At 42.1% G+C, this 17,564-nt stretch overlaps 1 protein-coding gene and 1 long non-coding RNA gene across 3 annotated transcripts in view; both read right to left on the reverse strand.

Moving 5' to 3' along the window:
- ldlrap1a (low density lipoprotein receptor adaptor protein 1a) overlaps window positions 1-16,027 on the reverse strand; it is a 46,017-nt gene extending 29,990 nt beyond the window's left edge. For both annotated transcript variants that reach the window (XM_042295112.1, XM_042295113.1), the window contains exon 1: window positions 15,034-16,027. In XM_042295112.1, the coding sequence (XP_042151046.1) occupies window positions 15,034-15,118 (85 nt within the window). In that variant the 5' untranslated portion in view covers window positions 15,119-16,027. The remainder of the gene's footprint in view (window positions 1-15,033) is intronic.
- Window positions 9,030-10,388, reverse strand: LOC121839033. The gene is made up of 3 exons (XR_006078551.1): window positions 9,493-10,388; window positions 9,110-9,426; window positions 9,030-9,052 (listed from the first exon to the last, which is right to left on the reverse strand). It is a non-coding gene; the product is annotated as an uncharacterized LOC121839033 (long non-coding RNA).
- Window positions 16,028-17,564: the final 1,537 nt, after the last annotated feature.

A 17,564-nucleotide genomic window follows, 5' to 3' on the forward strand; every position in this document is an offset into this window, starting at 1 on the left:
AGTACACCCGGTCATTCCAGACTTTATATAAGCAGATACAACTCATAGAATAAAAACATTTGACATCTTCCTACGTCTGAAGGTGGGTTTAACCTTTCAGGACTTGGATTTGTATCAACTCCTCACCTAAGGCTTTTTTTTTTTAACCTGTGGCATATAGTTAGTGAAATACACAAAAGAGGAACAATGGGTTCATATTGAAGATGAACATGCTCATCCCCAGAATCTGTCTACGTGTCTATTGTCTACGGATAAACCGAAGAACATGAACAGCTTCATAGTTAAGAACACGATAACCAGATTGAAGAAGATGTTTACGTATTCTACAAGAACCAGTATCACTTCCTAAGAAACACAACATGGAACAATCCTTGGGATAACTTTTTAGAATTCACTGATAAATTGGTCCATGTGGAAAACTAAAAAGGCATAGAAACGGTAAATGACTTGGGTAATAGGTAATACATTTATTTCCATTGAAATTATTCAAAGTCATTTTTTTAGATTGACCAATGTAGATATTTTCAAAACACTTGAATTTAAAAAAGTCACAAAGACATTTTTATTAGAAATCTTTTAGACAGAGCAACCTTGAGGGAATCTTATTTGAGAAAAGGATGTTCATACAATGGAGAAGATATGCAAAACCTTGCAGAGAGCACATCCAACTGACAATCTCCTAGATACTAGAAAAAAAAAATATTGACTACTGGAACCAAGACTTCCAAAAGAAACTGACGTTGACACAAGATGGAGGGAAAGTTGGATCAGAACTAACTAAATTACAGTTAACTAAAATGTACACTTAAATCCAGTATAAACAATGTATAGAATGTATTATTACACAAGGGACAAAATGCACAAATTCTTCAGCACAATGGCAGAGTCATGTCTTACGTTTAGACTAACAATGACTCAATAATCCACACCTTCTGTGAATGTTATAAAGTCCAAAAGTTATGGGTGTAAAGTCCAAAAGTTATGGGTGTAAAGTCCAAAAGTGATTAAATGGACTTTTAAAATGTAAAAAAATTCAGTGGGCGCATGAGAGAATCGAAATGGTGCAGTTTGAGGCCATGTGGCAGAGAGTGATGCAGCAGCTGGAGATGTGGCAGAGAGTGATGCAGCAGCTGGAGATGTGGCAGAGAGTGATGCAGCAGCTGGAGATGTGGCAGAGAGTGATGCAGGAGCTGGAGATGTGGCAGAGAGTGATGCAGGAGCTGGAGATGGGGGGAGGGGTCAGCAGCTGGGCAGGGGTGATGTTGTGGATGTTTGTGTGCATCTGTATGTTGTTGTTGTTTATACATGGATGTTTTGTATAGTTTAATAAAATATATATATTTTTAAATTAAGTCAACCCATACTATAGGAATGGGGGTTATAACAACATTGATTTCACATAACTAGATATACAGCACATTTGGAAAGGATTCAGACATTTTTTAACAATACAGCCTTCTTCTAAAATGGATTCAATTGTTTGTTTTCCTCATCAATCTACACACAATACTCCATAATGACATCACAATACCCCATAATGACATCACAATACCCCATAATGACATCACAATACCCCATAATGACATCACAATACCCCAGAATGACAAACAAAACACAGGTTTAGAAATATTTCTATAAAAAAACAACAACTGAAATATCACTTTTAAATAAGTATTCAGACCTTTTACTCAGTACTTTGTTGAAACACCTTCGCCAGGGTTTATAGCCTCGAGTCTTCTTGGGTATGACGGTACAAGCTTGGCACACCTGTATTTGGGGAGTTTCTACCATTTTCTATGCAGCTCCTCTCAAGCTCAGTCAGGTTGGATGTGGAGCATCGCTGCACAGCTATTTTCAGGTTTCTCCAGAGATGTTTGATTGGGTTTTTGTCCAGGCTCTGGCTGGGCCAGTCAAGGACATTGTCCCGAAGCCACTCATGCGTTGTCTTGGCTGTGTGCTTAGGGTTGTTGTCCTGAGCGCTCTGGAGCAGGTTTTCATCAAGCATCTCTCTGTACTTTGCTCCATTAATCTTTATCTCGATCCTGACTAGTCTCCCAGTCCCTACCACTGCCACCACCATGCTTCACCGTAGGGATGGTGCCACCACCATGCTTCACCGTAGGGATGCTGCCACCACCATGCTTCACCGTAGGGATCGTGTCACCACCATGCTTCACCGTAGGGATGCTGCCACCACTATGCTTCACCGTAGGGATGCTGCCACTACCATGCTTCACCGTAGGGATGCTGCCACCACCATGCTTCACCGTAGGGATGCTGCCACCACCATGCTTCACCGTAGGGATGCTGCCACCACTATGCTTCACCGTTGGGATGCTGCCACCACCATGCTTCACCGTAGGGATGCTGCCACCACCTTGCTTCCCCGTAGGGATGCTGCCACCACCTTGCTTCCCTGTAGGGTTGGTGCCAGATTACCTCCAGATGTGACGTTTGGAATTCAGGCCAAAGAGTTCAATATTGGTATCATCAGACCAGAGATTCTTGTTTCTAATGGTCTGAGTCCTTCAGGTGCCTTCTGGCAAACTCCAAGCGGGCCGTCATGTGCCTTTTACTGAGGAGTGGCTTCCGTCTGGCCACTCGACCATAGAAGCCTAATTGGTGGAGTGCTGCAGAAACCGTTGTCCTTCTGGAAGGCTCTCCCATCTCCACAGAGGAGCTCTGGAGCTCTGTCAGAGTGACCATTGGGTTCTTGATCTACCGCTCTAACATCAGTTATATCAACATGATCTACCCATCTACCATACATCAGTTATATCAACATGATCTACCCCTCTACTCCTCTACCATACATCAGTTATATCAACATGATCTACCCTCTAACATACATCAGTTATATCAACATGATCTACCCCTCTACCATACATCAGTTATATCAACATGATCTACCCCTCTACCCCCTCTACCATACATCAGTTAAATCAGCATTATCTACCCTCTACCATACATCAGTTATATCAGCATGACCTGCCCCTCTACCCCTCTACCATACATCAGTTAAATCCGCATGACCTGCCCCTCTACCCCTCTACCATACATCAGTTATATCAGCATGAACTGCCCCTCTACCCCTCTACCATATATCAGTTATATCAGCATGAACTGCCCCTCTACCCCTCTACCATACATCAGTTATATCAACATGACCTGCCCTCTACCATACATCAGTTATATCAACATGACCTGCCCCTCTACCCCTCTACCATACATCAGTTATATCAATGACCTGCCCCTCTACCATACATCAGTTAAATCAGCATGATCTACCCCTCTACCATATATCAGTTATATCAACATGACCTGCCCATCTACCATACATCAGTTATATCAACATGACCTGCCCCTCTTACCATACATCAGTTATATCAACATGACCTACCCCTCTACCCCTCTACCATACATCAGTTATATCAACATGACCTGCCCCTCTACCCCTCTACATACATCAGTTAAATCAACATGACCTGCCCCCCCTCTACCATACATCAGTTAAATCAACATGACCTGCCCCTCTACCATACATCAGTTATATCAACATGACCTGCCCCTCTACCATACATCAGTTATATCAGCATGATCTACCCCTCTACCATACATCAGTTATATCAACATGACCTGCCCCTCTACCCCTCTACCATACATCAGTTATATCAACATGATCTACCCCTCTACCCCTCTACCATACATCAGTTATATCAACATGACTGCCCCTCTACCCCTCTACCATACATCAGTTATATCAACATGACCTGCCCCTCTACCATACATCAGTTATATCAACATGACCTGCCCCTCTACCCCTCTACCATACATCAGTTATATCAACATGATCTACCCCTCTACCATACATCAGTTATATCAACATGACCTGCCCCTCTACCCCTCTACCATACATCAGTTATATCAACATGACCTGCCCTCTACCCCTCTACCATACATCAGTTATATCAACATGATCTACCCCTCTACCATACATCAGTTATATCAACATGACCTACCCCTCTACCATACATCAGTTATATCAACATGACCTACCCCTCTACCCTCTACCATACATCAGTTATATCAACATGATCCCCTCTACCCTCTACCATACATCAGTTATATCAACATGACCTGCCCCTCTACCCCTCTACCATACATCAGTTATATCAACATGACCTACCCCTCTACCCTCTACCATAGTCACTTATATCAAATGAAAGGTAAAAAATGAAATACATCATAATTTGTCAGTTATATCAACATGAACAGACTGAATGCCTGACCATGTGAGTTGTTTATATAAAACATGAGAATTGGGCCTACCATGCATCAGTTATATCAAGAAGACAAGCCCCAAACTGAACCCAGACATGCTGTGGACCAGACAAGTTATATCAACATGACCTAGGCCCAAAATCTGTCTGCTCTACCAGGTGGAGGCCCAAAATCTGTTATATCAGCATGTGGAGGCCCAGAATTTGTCTGCTCCAGCTCTGGATCAGTTATATCAAGCATCTCTCTGTACTTTGCTCCATTAATCTTTATCTCAGCCTGACTAGTCTCCCAGTCCCTACCACTGCCACATCATTATATCACCATGACCTGCCCCCTACCATGCATCACCGTTAAATGGTGCCACCCCTCTACCATGCTACATCAGTTATATCAGGATGCTGCCACCACCATGCTACCCCGCTACCATACATCAGTTATATCAGCATGATCTGCCCCTCTACCCCTCTACCAGGGATGCTGCCACCATGCTTCACATCAGTTATACCACCATGACTTCACCGTAGGGATGCTGCCACCACCTCTACCATACATCATGTTATATCCACCACCATGATCTTCCCGTAGGGATGCTGCCACCACCATGCTCACCGTGGGATGCTGCCACCACCATGCTCACCATGCATCCACCATTAAATCAGCATGATCCACCACCTCTGCTTATATCAGTTATATTACATGACCTTGGAATTCAGGCCAAAGAGTTCAATATCAACATGGTATCTATCAGACCAGAGTTATATCTTGACCTTTCTACCCCTGGTCTGAGTCCTTCAGGTGCCTGACTGGCACCCCATCTACCATACATCAGTTATTCAACAGTGACCTGCCCCTGGCCCTCTACCATACATCAGTTATATCAACATGATTACCCCTCTGCAGAAATCAGTTATCCTTCTGACTCCCCATCTCTACCATACAGAGGATATCAGCTCTGACCAGAGTGACCATTGGGTTCTTGATCTACCCCTCTAACATACATCAGTTATATCAACATGATCTACCCCTCTACCATACATCAGTTATATCAACATGACCTCCCCCTACCCCTCTACCATACATCAGTTATATCAACATGATCTACCCCTCTACCATACATCAGTTAAATCAACATGATCTACCCCTCTACCCCTCTACCATACATCAGTTAAATCAGCATGATCTACCCCTCTACCATACATCAGTTATATCAACATGATCTACCCCTCTACCCTCTACCATACATCAGTTATATCAACATGACCTGCCCCCTACCCCTCTACCATACATCAGTTAAATCAACATGACCTACCCCTCTACCATACATCAGTTATATCAACATGACCTGCCCCTCTACCATACATCAGTTATATCAACATGACCTGCCCCTCTACCCCCTCTACCATACATCAGTTATATCAACATGACCTGCCCCTCTACCCTCTACCATACATCAGTTATATCAACATGACCTGCCCCTCTACCCTCTACCATACATCAGTTAAATCAACATGACCTGCCCCTCTACCATACATCAGTTAAATCAACATGACCTGCCCCTCTGCCCCTCTACCATACATCAGTTATATCAACATGACCTGCCCCTCTACCATACATCAGTTATATCAACATGACCTGCCCCTCTACCCCTCTAACATACATCAGTTAAATCAACATGACCTGCCCCTCTACCCTCTACCATACATCAGTTAAATCAACATGACCTGCCCCTCTACCCCTCTACCATACATCAGTTATATCAACATGACCTGCCCCTACCCCTCTACCATACATCAGTTAAATCAACATGACCTGCCCCTCTACCATACATCAGTTATATCAACATGACCTCCCCTCTACCCCTCTACCATACATCAGTTATATCAACATGACCTGCCCCTCTACCATACATCAGTTATATCAACATGACCTGCCCCTCTACCCCTCTACCATACATCAGTTATATCAACATGACCTGCCCCTCTACCCCTCTACCATACATCAGTTAAATCAACATGACCTGCCCCTCTACCATACATCAGTTATATCAACATGACCTCCCCTCTACCCCTCTACCATACATCAGTTATATCAACATGACCTGCCCCTCTACCCCTCTACCATACATCAGTTATATCAACATGATCTCTACCCTCTACCATACATCAGTTATATCAACATGACCTGCCCCTCTACCATACATCAGTTATATCAACATGACCTACCCCTCTACCCTCTACCATACATCAGTTATATCAACATGACCTGCCCCTCTGCCCCTCTACCATACATCAGTTATATCAACATGACCTACCCCTCTACCCCTCTACCATACATCAGTTATATCAACATGACCTGCCCCTCTACCCCTCTACCATACATCAGTTATATCAACATGATCTACCCCTACCCCTCTACCATACATCAGTTATATCAACATGACCTGCCCCTCTACCCTCTACCATACATCAGTTATATCAACATGATCTACCCCTCTACCATACATCAGTTATATCAACATGATCTACCCCTCTACCATACATCAGTTATATCAACATGACCCCTCTACCCTCTACCATACATCAGTTATATCAACATGACACCCCTCTACCCCTCTACCATACATCAGTTATATCAACATGACCTGCCCCTCTGCCCCTCTACCATACATCAGTTATATCAACATGACCTGCCCCTCTACCCTCTACCATACATCAGTTAAATCACATGATCTACCCCTAAATAAAAGGTAAAAAATGAAATACCATCATCATTATATCAACATGATTAACCCCTAACATTAACAGACTGAATGCCTGACTTTGTGAGTTGTTTATATAAAACATTGAGAAGTGGGACCTGTCATGCATGTGTGTCTAACCTCTAAGAACATCAGTTATTCAACATGAACTACCAGACATGCTGTGGACCATACAGGAAGAATATCAAAGCATGACCTGATATCTAGGCCCACCCCTCTGCCCCTCTACCCTGTAGCTATGGTGACTACCTCCTAAAGTAAAAGGTAAAAAATGAAATACATCATAATTTGTGTTAATTAACATGAACAGACTGAATGCCTGACTTTGTGAGTTGTTTATATAAAACATTGAGAAGTGGGCCTGTAATGCATGTGTCTAACAGGTGGAAGAAGCACAAGCAGTTCCCTAACGGTGAACCCAGACATGCTGTGGACCAGAGAGGAAGAAGCAGGTGGAGGCCCAAAATCTGTCTGCTCTAGCAGGTGGAGGCCCAAAATCTGTCTGCTCCAGCAGGTGGAGGCCCAAAATCTGTCTGCTCTAGCAGGTGGAGGCCCAAAATCTGTCTGCTCTAGCAGGTGGAGGCCCAAATCATTCTGCTCTAGCAGATGGAGGCCCAAAATCTGTCTGCTCTAGCAGGTGGAGGCCCAAATCTGTCTGCTCCAGCAGGTGGAGGCCCAAAATCTGTCTGCTCTAGCAGGTGGAGGCCCAAAATCTGTCTGCTCTAGCAGGTGGAGGCCCAAAATCTGTCTGTGCTCTAGCAGGTGGAGGCCCAAAATCTGTCTGCTCTAGCAGGTGGAGGCCCAAAATCTGTCTGCTCTAGCAGGTGGAATCCTCTCTTTTAGCACTCACGTCAATGACACTGTTAAATGTGGTCCAAAAAATAAAATGTAACATCTTATTTGCTGAGGTTTATTTGATTGAATAGAAGTTCCATAATGCTAAGGCTGCTACGAGTGTAGTGATATAATTAGGTCACATGACAACCCAGACTCTTTATATCAGAACTGGGCCTGTTGCCCTCACATTGGCTAGATATATGTTTTTATTTGACCAGGGAAGACATATTGAGACCTAGGTCTCTTTTCCAAATATGGCTTGCGCAATAAAAAACACAAAATACACACATTTTACAACAAAATATATTGTATATACACACGCAGTAAAATACAAAAACAGTCATGGGAAGCACAAGTATAAACATCACAAATTATCCAGGAAAACAGTTACATTCCTCCACAAAGTCCTCAATCAATACTCTAAAAACCGCCCGAACATAAAGATAAAATACACTGCAGAATTTGCTCTAAAATGCTTTAAAAGGAGATGAGATGTACCTAGTTCGGTGGAGAACCTAGGAATTACGGTGGAGATGTACCTTTAGAACCTAGGAGATGTACCTAGTTCGTTGGAGAACCTAGGAATTACGGTGCTCTGTACCTAGTTCGTTGGAGAACCTAGGAATTACGGTGCTTCAAAAGGAGATGTACCTAGTTCGGTGGAGAACCTAGGAATTACGGTGCTTTAAAAGGAGATGTACCTAGTTCGGTGGAGAACCTAGGAATTACGGTGCTTTAAAAGGAGATGTACCTAGTTCGGTGGAGAACCTAGGAATTACGGTGCTTTAAAAGGAGATGTACCTAGTTCGGTGGAGAACCTAGGAATTACGATGTACCTAGTTCGTTGGAGAACCTAGGAATTACGGTGCTTCAAAAGGAGATGTACCTAGTTCGAGAACCTAGGAATTACGGTGCTTTAAAAGGAGATGTGCCTAGTTCGGTGGAGAACCTAGTTACGGTGCTTCAAAAGGAGAACCTAGGAATTACGGTGCTTCAAAAGGAGATGTACCTAGTTCGTTGGAGAACCTAGGAATTACGGTGCTTCAAAGAACCTAGGAAAAGATGTACCTAGTTCGTTGGAGAACCTAGGAATTATGGTGTTCGAGAACTTCAAAAGGAGATGTACCTAGTTCGTTGGAGAACCTAGGAATTACGGTGCTTCAAAAGGAGATGTACCTAGTTCGTTGGAGAACCTAGGAATTACGGTGCTTGTACAAAACCTAGGAGATGTACCTAGTTCGTTGGAGAACCTAGGAATTACGGTGCTTCAAAAGGAGATGTACCTAGTTCGTTGGAGAACCTAGGAATTACGGTGCTTCAAAAGGAGATGTACCTAGTTCGTTGGAGAACCTAGGAATTACGGTGCTTCAAAAGGAGATGTACCTAGTTCGTTGGAGAACCTAGGAATTACGGTGCTTCAAAAGGAGATGTACCTAGTTCGTTGGAGAACCTAGGAATTACGGTGCTTCAAAAGGAGATGTACCTAGTTCGTTGGAGAACCTAGGAATTACGGTGCTTCAAAAGGAGATGTACCTAGTTCGTTGGAGAACCTAGGAATTACGGTGCTTTGTACCTAAGAACCTAGGAAAAGAGATGTAACTAGTTCATTGGAGAACCTAGGAATTACGGTGCTTCAAAAGGAGATGTACCTAGTTCGTTGGAGAACCTAGGAATTACGGTGCTTTAAAAGGAGATGTACCTAGTTCGGTGGAGAACCTAAGAATTACAGTGCTTCAAAAGGAGATTGGACCAAGTTCGTTGGAGAACCTAGGAACCTTAAGAGTTAAGCCATCCTGTGAACTGGTTAGGCAACTCACGTGTCTATACTTCGACAACACAGTCAGATCAGACAGAAGTTTAGAAAGTAGGGCCCTTGTAAACAGATAGGAAGTAATGTAGAGAGCTATGGGCCTTTAGTGAAGTCCAACCAACCTGTTGATACAGGATGCAGGGATGATTATTAAAAACTGCCATCTGTAACGAAACAAAAAAAGGGCACTATGGTAGATGGCATCCAAAAGGTTTAAGAGTAGCAGCACTTTAATGAAATGATTTCCCCATAATCAAGGACTGAATAATCAGCTTTCTACTGGTTTTTATTTTATTATTTTACCTTTATTTAACTAGGCAAGTCAATTAAGAAAAAATTCTTCATTTCAATGACAGCCTTGTCAGCTCGGGGATTTGAACTTGCAACCTTGCGGTTACTAGTCCAACAGCTCTAACCACTAGGCTACCCTGCCGCCACGAGAGAAAGACAATCTGTTTCTGTAGATAAAGTTGACTTTAAATCTTAGCTTCTCAACCAGCTCATCTACAGTAGGTTTGAAACGTCAAATCCATATCAATTCAAATGCCTAATTATTTATATGCGGGAACCAGTGGCGATCCATCATTCAAGGCAGAGCTCTTTTTTCCCTCCTTTCTTGAGTAAAGCAACTCCAAAATACAGATGTTTCAGCCTAGCAAACTGCTTCCTGTGGAGGTGGGGCAGCCAGTGGAAAACAAGGAGCATAGGGGTTGGTTAATGTTCTCTAGTTGCGCCGTGATTGGCTCAGTAGTCTGTCACTCATGGTGTCCTGTGTGAATTTATGTATGCTCTCTCTAATTCTCTTTCTTTCTCTCTCTCGGAGGACCTGAGCCCTAGGACCATGCCTCAGGACTACCTGGCATGATGACTCCTTGCTGTCCCCAGCCCACCTGGCCGTGCTGCTGCTCCAGTTTCAACTGTTCTGTCTGCCACTGGCTGATGGAACCCTGACCTGTTCACACTCGCATTAACATCTGCTAACCATGTGTATGTGACAAATAAAATTTGATTTGATTTGATTTGACCATGCCTCAGGACTACCTGCTACCTGTCCCAGACCTGCTGTTTTCAACTCTCTAGAGACAGCAGGAGCGGTAGAGATACTCTGAATGATCAGCTATGAAAAGCCAACTGACATTTACTCCTGAGGTGCTGACCTGTTGCACCCTCGACAACCACTGTGATTATTATTATTGTTTGACCCTGTTGGTCATTTATGAACATTTGAACATCTTGGCCATGTTCTGTTATAATCTCCACCCGGCACAGCCAGAAGAGGACTGGCCACCCCTCATATCCTGGTTCCTCTCTAGGTTTCTTCCTAGGTTCTGGCCTTTCTAGAGAGTTTGTCCTAGCCACAGTGCTTCTACACCTGCATTGCTTGCTGTTTGGGGTTTTAGGCTGGGTTTCTGTACAGCACTTTGAGATATCAGCTGATATAAGAATAAATACAATTTAACTTTAACTTCCTGACTGATGTTTTGAGATGTTGCTTCAATATATCAACATAATTTTCCCTCCTCATGATGCCATCTATTTTGTGAAGTGCACCAGTCCATCCTGCAGCAAAGCACCCCCACAACATGGTGGTGTTCTTCGGCTTGCAAGCCTCCCCCTTTTTCCTCCAAACATAATAATGGTCATTATGGCCAAACAGTTCTACTTTTATTTCATCAAACCAGAGGACAATTCTCCAAAAAGTACAATCTTTGTCCCCATGTGCAGTTGTAAACCGTAGTCTGGCTTTTTTATGGCGGTTTTGGAGCAGTGTCTTCTTCCTTGCTGAGTGGCCTTTCAGGTTATGTCGATATAGGACTCGTTTTACTGTGGATATAGATACTTTTGTACCTGTTTCCTCCAGCATATTCACAAGGTCCTTTGCTGTTGTTCTGGGATTGATTTGCACTTTTTGCACCAATGTACATTCATCTCTAGGAGACTGAACGCGTCTCCTTCCTGAGCGGTATGACGGCTGCGTGGTTCCATGGTATATATACTTGCATACTATTGTTTGTACAGATGAACGTCGTACCTTCAGGCATTTGGAAAGGATAAACCAGACTAGTGGAGGTCTACAATTTGTTTTCTGAGGTGTTGGCTGATTTCTTTTGTTTTTCCCATGATTTCAAGCAAAGAGACACTGAGTTTGAAGGTAGGCCTTGAAATACATCCACAGGTACACCTCCAATTGACTCAAATGATGTCAATTAGCCTATCAGAAGCTTCTAAAGCCATTATATAATTTTTGGGAATTTTCCAAGTTGTTTAAAGGCACAGTCAACTTAGTGTATGTAAACTTCTGACCCACTGGGAATGTGATACAGTGAAATAATCTGTCTGTAAACAATTGTTGGAAAAATTACTTGTGTCATGCACAAAGTAGATGTCCTAACTGACTTGCCAAATCTATAGTTTGTTATTAACAAGAAATTTGTGGAGTGGTTGAAAAATGAGTTTTAATGACTCCAACGTAAGTGTATGTAAACTTCCGACTTCAACTGTATATTTTTAAACCTGCATATTTAGTTAATATTGCCTGCTAACATGAATTTCTTTTAACTAGGGAAATTGTGTCACTTCTCTTGCGTTCTGTGCAAGCAGAGTCAGGGTATATGCAGCAGTTTGGGCCGCCTGCCTCGTTGCGAACTGTGTGAAGACCATTTCTGCCTAACAAACACCGTAATTCATTTTGCCAGAATTTTACATAATTATGACATAACATTGAAGGTTGTGCAATGCAAGAGCAATATTTAGACTTAGGGATTCCACTCGTTAGATAAAATACAGAATCCATATTTCACTGAAGAATAAACATTTTGTTTTCGTAATGATAGTTTCCAGATTTGACCATATTAATGACCTAGGGCTCGAATTTCTGTGTGTTATTATATTCTAATTAAGTCTATGATTTGATATTTGATAGCGCAGTCTGACTGACCGGTGATAGGCAGCAGCAGGCTCGTAAGCATTCATTCAAACAGCACATTCCTGCATTTGCCAGCAGCTCTTCGCAATGCTTCAAGCATTGCGCTGTTTATGACTTCAAGCCTATCAACTCCCGAGATTAGGCTGGCAATAGTATAGTGCCTATAAGAATATCCAATAGTCAAAGGTATATGAAATACAAATGGTATAGAGAGAAATAGTCCTTTAATTCCGAATATAACTACAACCTAAAACTTCTTACCTGGGAATATTGAAGATTCGTATTAAAAGGAACCACCAGCTTTCATATGTTCTCAAGTTCTGAGCAAGGAACTTAAACGTTAGCTTTCTTACATGGCACATATTGCACTTTTACTTTCTTCTCCGACACTTTGTTTTTGCATTATTTAAACCAAATTGAACATGTTTCATTATTTATTTGAGGTTAAATTGATGTTATTGATGTATTTTATTATGTTAAAATAAGTGTTCATTCAGCACTGTTGTAATTGTCATTATTACAAATAATAATAATATATATATATATATATATACACATAAAAAAGCCGATACCGATTAATCGGCCGATTTTTATTTATATATATAGAAATAAAATAAAAATCGGCCGATTAATCGGTATCAGCTTTTTTTTAGTCCTCCAACAAATCGGTGTCGGTGTTGAAAAATCATAATAGGTCAACCTCTAATTTACATGCTAAAATTTTCACCGGCGGGAACACCTGAAACACCTGGAACACCTGAAACACCTGAGACACCTGAAACACCTGAGACACCTGAGACACCTGAAACACCTGAGACACCTGAAACACCTGAGACACCTGGAACACCTGAGACACCTGAGACACCTGGAACACCTGAGACACCTAAGACACCTGAAACACCTGGAACACCTGGAACACCTGAAAGACCTGAAAAACATGGAACACCTGAAACACGTGGAACACCTGAAACACCTGAGACACCTGGAACACCCGAAAGGTCCCACCTGATCTCGCCTCCTTCCGACTGCCTTCCATTTTTGAAGACATTTATTTTTATTGTTAGAGTGTATTGGATATATTGGAAAAACTGTGTGAGGATTTACTGACATGGAGCACTCCTGTAGCCGTTACCGTGGTTATAGAGGCAAGTAGTTCCATTTTCCCCATCCCCCCCTCCCCCCTCTCCAGCCCAGGATCAAGTGAGACTTAGCACACAATCTGAATCCCACATGGCACCCTATTCCCTAAATAGTGCACCACTTTTGACCAGGTCTCATAGGGCTCTGGTCAAAAGTAGTGCACTATGTAACGAATAGGGAGGGACGCTGACATGCAGTGGTGGCCAACTGACCTTTTTATGCCCCACAGTGCCGGGAAGTTGGAACATTAGTGTACAAAACAGCCACTGTGTTGTTTTCCAAACTGGGTTTGGAACACAACAGGATTCCAAACTGGGTTTGGAACACAACGGGATTCCAAACTGGGTTTGGAACACAACGGGATTCCAAACTGGGTTTGGAACACAACGGGATTCCAAACTGGGTTTGGAACACAACGGGATTCCAAACTGGGTTTGGAACACAACGGGATTCCAAACTGGGTGAGAGACTATTCCAACGGAAAGGGGCTTAGAATGCTACTCTGCACAGACATTCAAACTACTGTAGAGAAGGCTAGACTTGATTCAAAACATTGGTATCACAACAGGCATTTGTTATTTTAAAGTGTTTTTTATTTTATTTTTTTAAAGTAGGCTACTTACAGTATGTAGTAGGCGACTGTAACAGGAAATAATATAGCACTGTAATGACCTGACTAGTTCATAAAGGAACAATCCCCAGGGTCGTTACAGTTCTGTCATCTAAAACATGTAGTTAGATCACTTCAAGGTTGCATTTCATGTTCTGTTCTCATATGGGAAGACTTGAGGATAGTGGTGAACTGGATAGCCCAATTACATTGCTAGTTCGTATCTCTCGGGAAGGACATTCTTGTCAGAATCCCATCAGGAAAAAAAAAAAAAACGATTATGTTTTGCAGCCTGGTTAATTTGATATGAAACATGGTGACTACATGTTCGTTTTTAATTTAATTAATTAGGCCTACTTGTGCCCCCAATCATCTTATGATAACAGTAGGCTAGGCTAGTAAATAAACTAATGAAACACACGCAATGGAAATTGATGATGATGATGATGTAAAATGTTGCACTAGTTGTAACAAGTGTCGTTAAGTAGCCAACATACTGTCATAATAAATTCGGCATAGCATGGACATTTGACATACACATCAAAATGAGCAAATGTATTAATAATTTGCTGAGTTTACACTAATAAAAACTGTTTTCCGAATACTTTGTTCCCTTCAATGGATGTGTGAACAGGAGTGAAGAAGAGAGACATTTTTACTTAAAATCTTACCTTTATGTTTGCCCGTATTCCAAGACCGTTTCGCTATAATTGGACTTCGAATGATAGCTCTTCCAGCCGACCTTATGGCATCCATCGCCGACTTTAGGACAAGGAAACCTGACAACGTGGTTGTAGTAAGGTTATTTCAAGACCTTGGAGCTCCAAGACTGTTGTTGACTTCGGGGCTTTGATTCTTGGGATGACTTGAATTTGGGCGGCGCTATACCTGTCAATCAACCGAATGGGCAATCCCCACGCAAGCCTACGTCATGAGAGGGAATCCCAAGAGGATAAAATAGTGTTTGTGTCAAGTGGCATTTGATTCAAACAAATCACTGTCGTTGCTTTAATTACCTGTTATCTGCGACTGTGATACCGACAGGTGACAATAAAAATGCCAGGCTACATGTCTCAATGTTTTTTTTTATATTTTAGTGCAAAAGTCATGAGTTCCAACCAAGAATGTACTGTCGCCATCTTGTGGTCATAAACGTTTGCTCTCCTGCATGTTTTCAAAGCTGTATTCAGTATTACAGTCAACCAGACGGTAAATGCTCATAGAAAAATCGGAACTACACGTTTCTCCTCAAGTTTTCTATTCATTTGGACGTACAATGTTTCGACTATCTACTTCTTCTTCGATGGGGTTTAACGGAGGTTGGGATCCAATGTTTCGGTGCCATCTGTCTTCAGTTATATTATCGCCATTACTTCTTGCACCACCCTAGAATTAACCTTCTTGATAGGCACCCTGCTTGAGGCTTAAAACGCGCTTCTAATGCTCCGCACACAATTGTAAATATGACCACTTCTTCTCTCACCGACTCAACAGTTTGCTCCAACACATTCCTGATTTTCCTGGAGACTCTTAATGGATTTCCCATGTAGCACTGGTCCAATATCCTCATCACAACTATACTTGTCTTGTTTCCCCGTCTTCTGTAACCCACTCATTCTCACTGTGGTATTATCTTCACCTGACTCACTAGTTTAAACAAAAACCTGTGTCCCGCCGTGTCATCCTTTCAACGATCTAAAACTGCTCCGGTAGATTTAGTAGTCTAAACAATTGTGTACACGTAAACAACATTATGGATATGAATATCTGCGAGAGAAAGAAATACAAACACAGATTGTTCTCAAACAGCTTGCATCCTCATCATCGCCTGCAAGATAGTGTTTTAATTCCAGGTGAGGGCCCCAAAGTGAGTGGAGTTTGGCCGCGGCCGAAACCATTATCACGTTGAGAGGAAACAACATGGTGGAACAACGAAAACAGGAGAAACGAAACACTTATTTTCTTTCCCATTAAAACATGTAGAACATATTTTTTTAAAACAAAACTACTGGTCACAAATCCGCTATTATGATCCACACCAATACTTTCCAGGTAGGAAACATGAGAAAACACGGCTCCGGGATGACGTTTCATCTAGGATCCAGGATCAGCTTCCTCCCCCCTAATCCTAATTTTAACAATAGTGGGGATAATGTCAAATTGACCCAAGATCGCCGTTTTGTGACGGGGCAACTTCACCCTACAGCAGGAAAACACGGCAAACTGGTCACCCACTGGGCACAGTTAATTCAATGTCTATTCCAGTTAATTCAAATGTCTATTCCAGTTAATTCAATGTCTATTCCAGTTAATTCAATGTCTATTCCAGTTAATTCAATGTCTATTCCAGTTAATTCAATGTCTATTCCATTGAAATGTGGAAACAAAATTGATTCAACCCGCGTGTGCCCAGTGGGCAGGGTGTAACTTCCCAAATACATACACGTCACACGTTCATCCCGGGCGGAAAGAGATTCGCCTGGTCCCAGACCTGTTAGCGCTTGTTTGCCAACTCAGTGGAGTTGTGAAGAAATTTTTTTTTGGGGGGGGGGGCGTGACAATTCCATAAGGAGTTGGCATGCGCAGAAACAGACCTGGACTCTTTCTAGAAAGAGATTAAGAGAAAATCCAAACATAATACTTAATTAGAGAAAACAATAAATGGCTGCACCACATAAATAAGCGCAATAATAGTGAGTCAAATCTAACCAATTACTCGACTTGCTTTCAATGAATGTCGAAAAAAAAAAAAAAACTACATGAGCACAACAATGTGTAGCCATGTTCTGATGCTTTTGATCCAAACCGAAAGCAAGCTTAGAGATACATACATCTAACGAAATGGAGAGGGAGCTGTATTTAAGAAAACACCAAAACGTGGCACTTTGAACTGAAATACTAGAACATTTATCGCTATGTAATAATGTACATGGTTGTAAACAGGGTTTCGGGGGTCAATTCCATTTCAATTCAGAGAGTTAACCAAATTCCAATTCCACAGTTTCCCTTATTAAAAAAAATGTAAATTGGAATGTCAGTGTACTTCCTGAATTGCCTGGAATTGAAATGGAATTGACCCCAAAACCCTGGTTGTAAACAAATAGATGTCCACTCTGGGCTACCGTAGTATTGGACATAAAGGCCTGGTGTTTGTTCTACTGATCACTTGGCCAGGTAAAACTTTAAGCTCCAGACATATTTA

This window comes from Oncorhynchus tshawytscha, linkage group LG13 (genome assembly GCF_018296145.1).
Source record: "Oncorhynchus tshawytscha isolate Ot180627B linkage group LG13, Otsh_v2.0, whole genome shotgun sequence".
NCBI classification, from domain to species: domain Eukaryota; kingdom Metazoa; phylum Chordata; class Actinopteri; order Salmoniformes; family Salmonidae; genus Oncorhynchus; species Oncorhynchus tshawytscha.